This window comes from Mytilus trossulus, chromosome 9 (genome assembly GCF_036588685.1).
Source record: "Mytilus trossulus isolate FHL-02 chromosome 9, PNRI_Mtr1.1.1.hap1, whole genome shotgun sequence".
NCBI lineage: Eukaryota > Metazoa > Mollusca > Bivalvia > Mytilida > Mytilidae > Mytilus > Mytilus trossulus.
The window spans coordinates 8,165,903-8,168,150 of NC_086381.1; the positions used below are offsets into that span (position 1 = coordinate 8,165,903).

General features: G+C 34.0%; 1 protein-coding gene across 1 annotated transcript; it reads right to left on the reverse strand.

The window, feature by feature from the left end:
- Positions 1 to 1,265: 1,265 nt before the first annotated feature.
- Positions 1,266 to 1,748, reverse strand: LOC134683739 (uncharacterized). Its single transcript, XM_063543054.1, has one exon. The coding sequence runs from the start codon at positions 1,746 to 1,748 to the stop codon at positions 1,266 to 1,268; it is 483 nt and encodes a 160-aa protein (XP_063399124.1).
- Between the last annotated feature and the right edge of the window lie 500 nt (positions 1,749 to 2,248).

The following is a 2,248-nucleotide window of genomic DNA, read 5'->3' on the forward strand; positions in this document are numbered from 1 at the left end:
TCATGTGTCATTATGTATTGTAATCCTAAAAACAAATAACCAATATTTTCATCTTAACTATTTGGAATGTTAATCCTACGTTCGATCTTCTTAGGTCAATTGTGTTTATTCAATCGAAATCATTTCGTTGGAAATGTGCATAGCAACGTCATGAGGAATGCTCGCTTTTCTTTTGTTTTGAGAAATTTAATTATATTTACATAAGTGGAAAAAAGTGTTTATTGCATTTGGTATAAAAATGTTACAACATTTTAACAAAAAAGTTTTACAAACACTTGAGATTGTTTTCACTCACTTATACAACTATTTACAACAAACAATTATGAAGGTCTTACAGAAGTATGACATCAATTGGCATAAAAAAATGACTCAAATATTTATTCAGATAAATATCATTATGGTAAATTGGAATAACTATTATTATTTGATTCAAATTATGTTTAACTAAATTGATTTTAAGCATAAAGTCATTGTTATGTCAACTGGGTTTTTTTTACAGGAAGTTAGACTTCCTTTGTAAACAAAACGTTTGATCATCATTAGAAATTACAGATTAATATGTCCTGGTGATAGTATAATACTGTTTTTAAATATATACAGAAACGTGCAAAAAAGTTTCGGTCACAATGACGGCGTGTTTACGTTTCAAAACGAAAGTTGCAAAATTCATGCTTAAATAAATCAACCAATTAAATACAACAAAAATAAAAACTTACCTCTACCACTTTGTTCAGTGTCCTTTTAGCTTGATATTTAATATCCTCTTTGGAATCGCCTTATATAAGCACTGAATATAGTCAGGGGTTATACCTACCCAAACACGATGTATTTCTTGGAACAATTCATTTTTAGATTTAATCATCCCAGTACGTATTTGAAGTTTTCTTTTTACATATAACCAAACTATTTCTATTATAATCAAGTCTGGGGACTGTGCAGGCCAGCTCATACCGTTTATTCCGTTCCGAGTTACAAACTCTTGATTGGACCGTGCACGATGGACAGGGGCATTGTCATCCTGGAAAAAATAATTTCCTCCCGGAAAATGCCGAGCTATCACTGGCCACAAATGTTCATCAAGTATTTCTTGATATTCAACAGCATTAATATTGCCTTCTACAGGAGTAAGTGTACCGACGCCATTTCAGCAAATACAACCCCAAATCATGACTTGATATTTAGTTTGTGAAGTCCGCGGTTGAACAAGATCTGGTCTCATCCCTCGTCTCTTTTTCGCCATACGTACATACGGTCAGCATGTCTAATCATAATTTTACTCTCATCAGAGAAAATAACCTTTTTCCAGTTGTTTTTAACCGTCCATCTCCTTTGTTATCGGCACCATGCAAGTCTTTTTTCCGATTGACTTCCCTGATCACGATTTTTTTCTTATTTACACACCTGTGATACCCATGTTTATGTAAATGGTGTTGAATGGTACGTTTAGACACGGGAACATACTTTTCCTCATTTAACTTGTTTGTTATATCACATAAAGAACTCCTCCGACTTGTCTTTACAATGCGTTCAAGCTTGTGGTAGTCGCGTGGTTTTTCAAACAATGGTCGGCCACTTCTGGGTTTATTCTCTACAGAACCTGTGTCTATAAATTTCCGAACGGTGTCAATAACTGTTGAATTGGGGATTCTAAGTATGTCAGCGATTTTTCTGCGAGAAAAACCATTCTGAAACATTCCCACAATCATGTTTTTGACAATCGTTGACAGTTCCTGACCTTTTCTACCCATCTTGTTATTCTACTTGGTTTAACAAAACAATAATGGCAGACGACAACAAACGTCACATGACGGTAACCCATGTGATGCACAATGCTATAAGATTAGTACAGTAATACTCGGTGACGTAATTGACGTGGGGAAAGGCCATGTAAAAACCAGTCACCTGTATACACGTAAACATGACGCCATTGTGACCGAATACCTTTTGCACGTCTCTGTACATGTATATTTAAACATATGAAACACAAAATAAAATTGACATTTTAGAAAATGTTAAACGTTACCATCCCTTTGCATATGTTGAAAATTGCAGAAATGTATTTCTAAATGAGTATAACAACAAACTGGTATACGCAAAACCTTTTTAAGGTAAGGTATGTGTGTCCTTGTTAATAAACATCAATCGTGTCCCGATTATGAGTTCATTGTAGTAAGTCTTAATGGGACATTACATGTTATTAACTTAAGAAAACTTGAATAAACGCACAATTCAAGTGCTTTTTTCGATA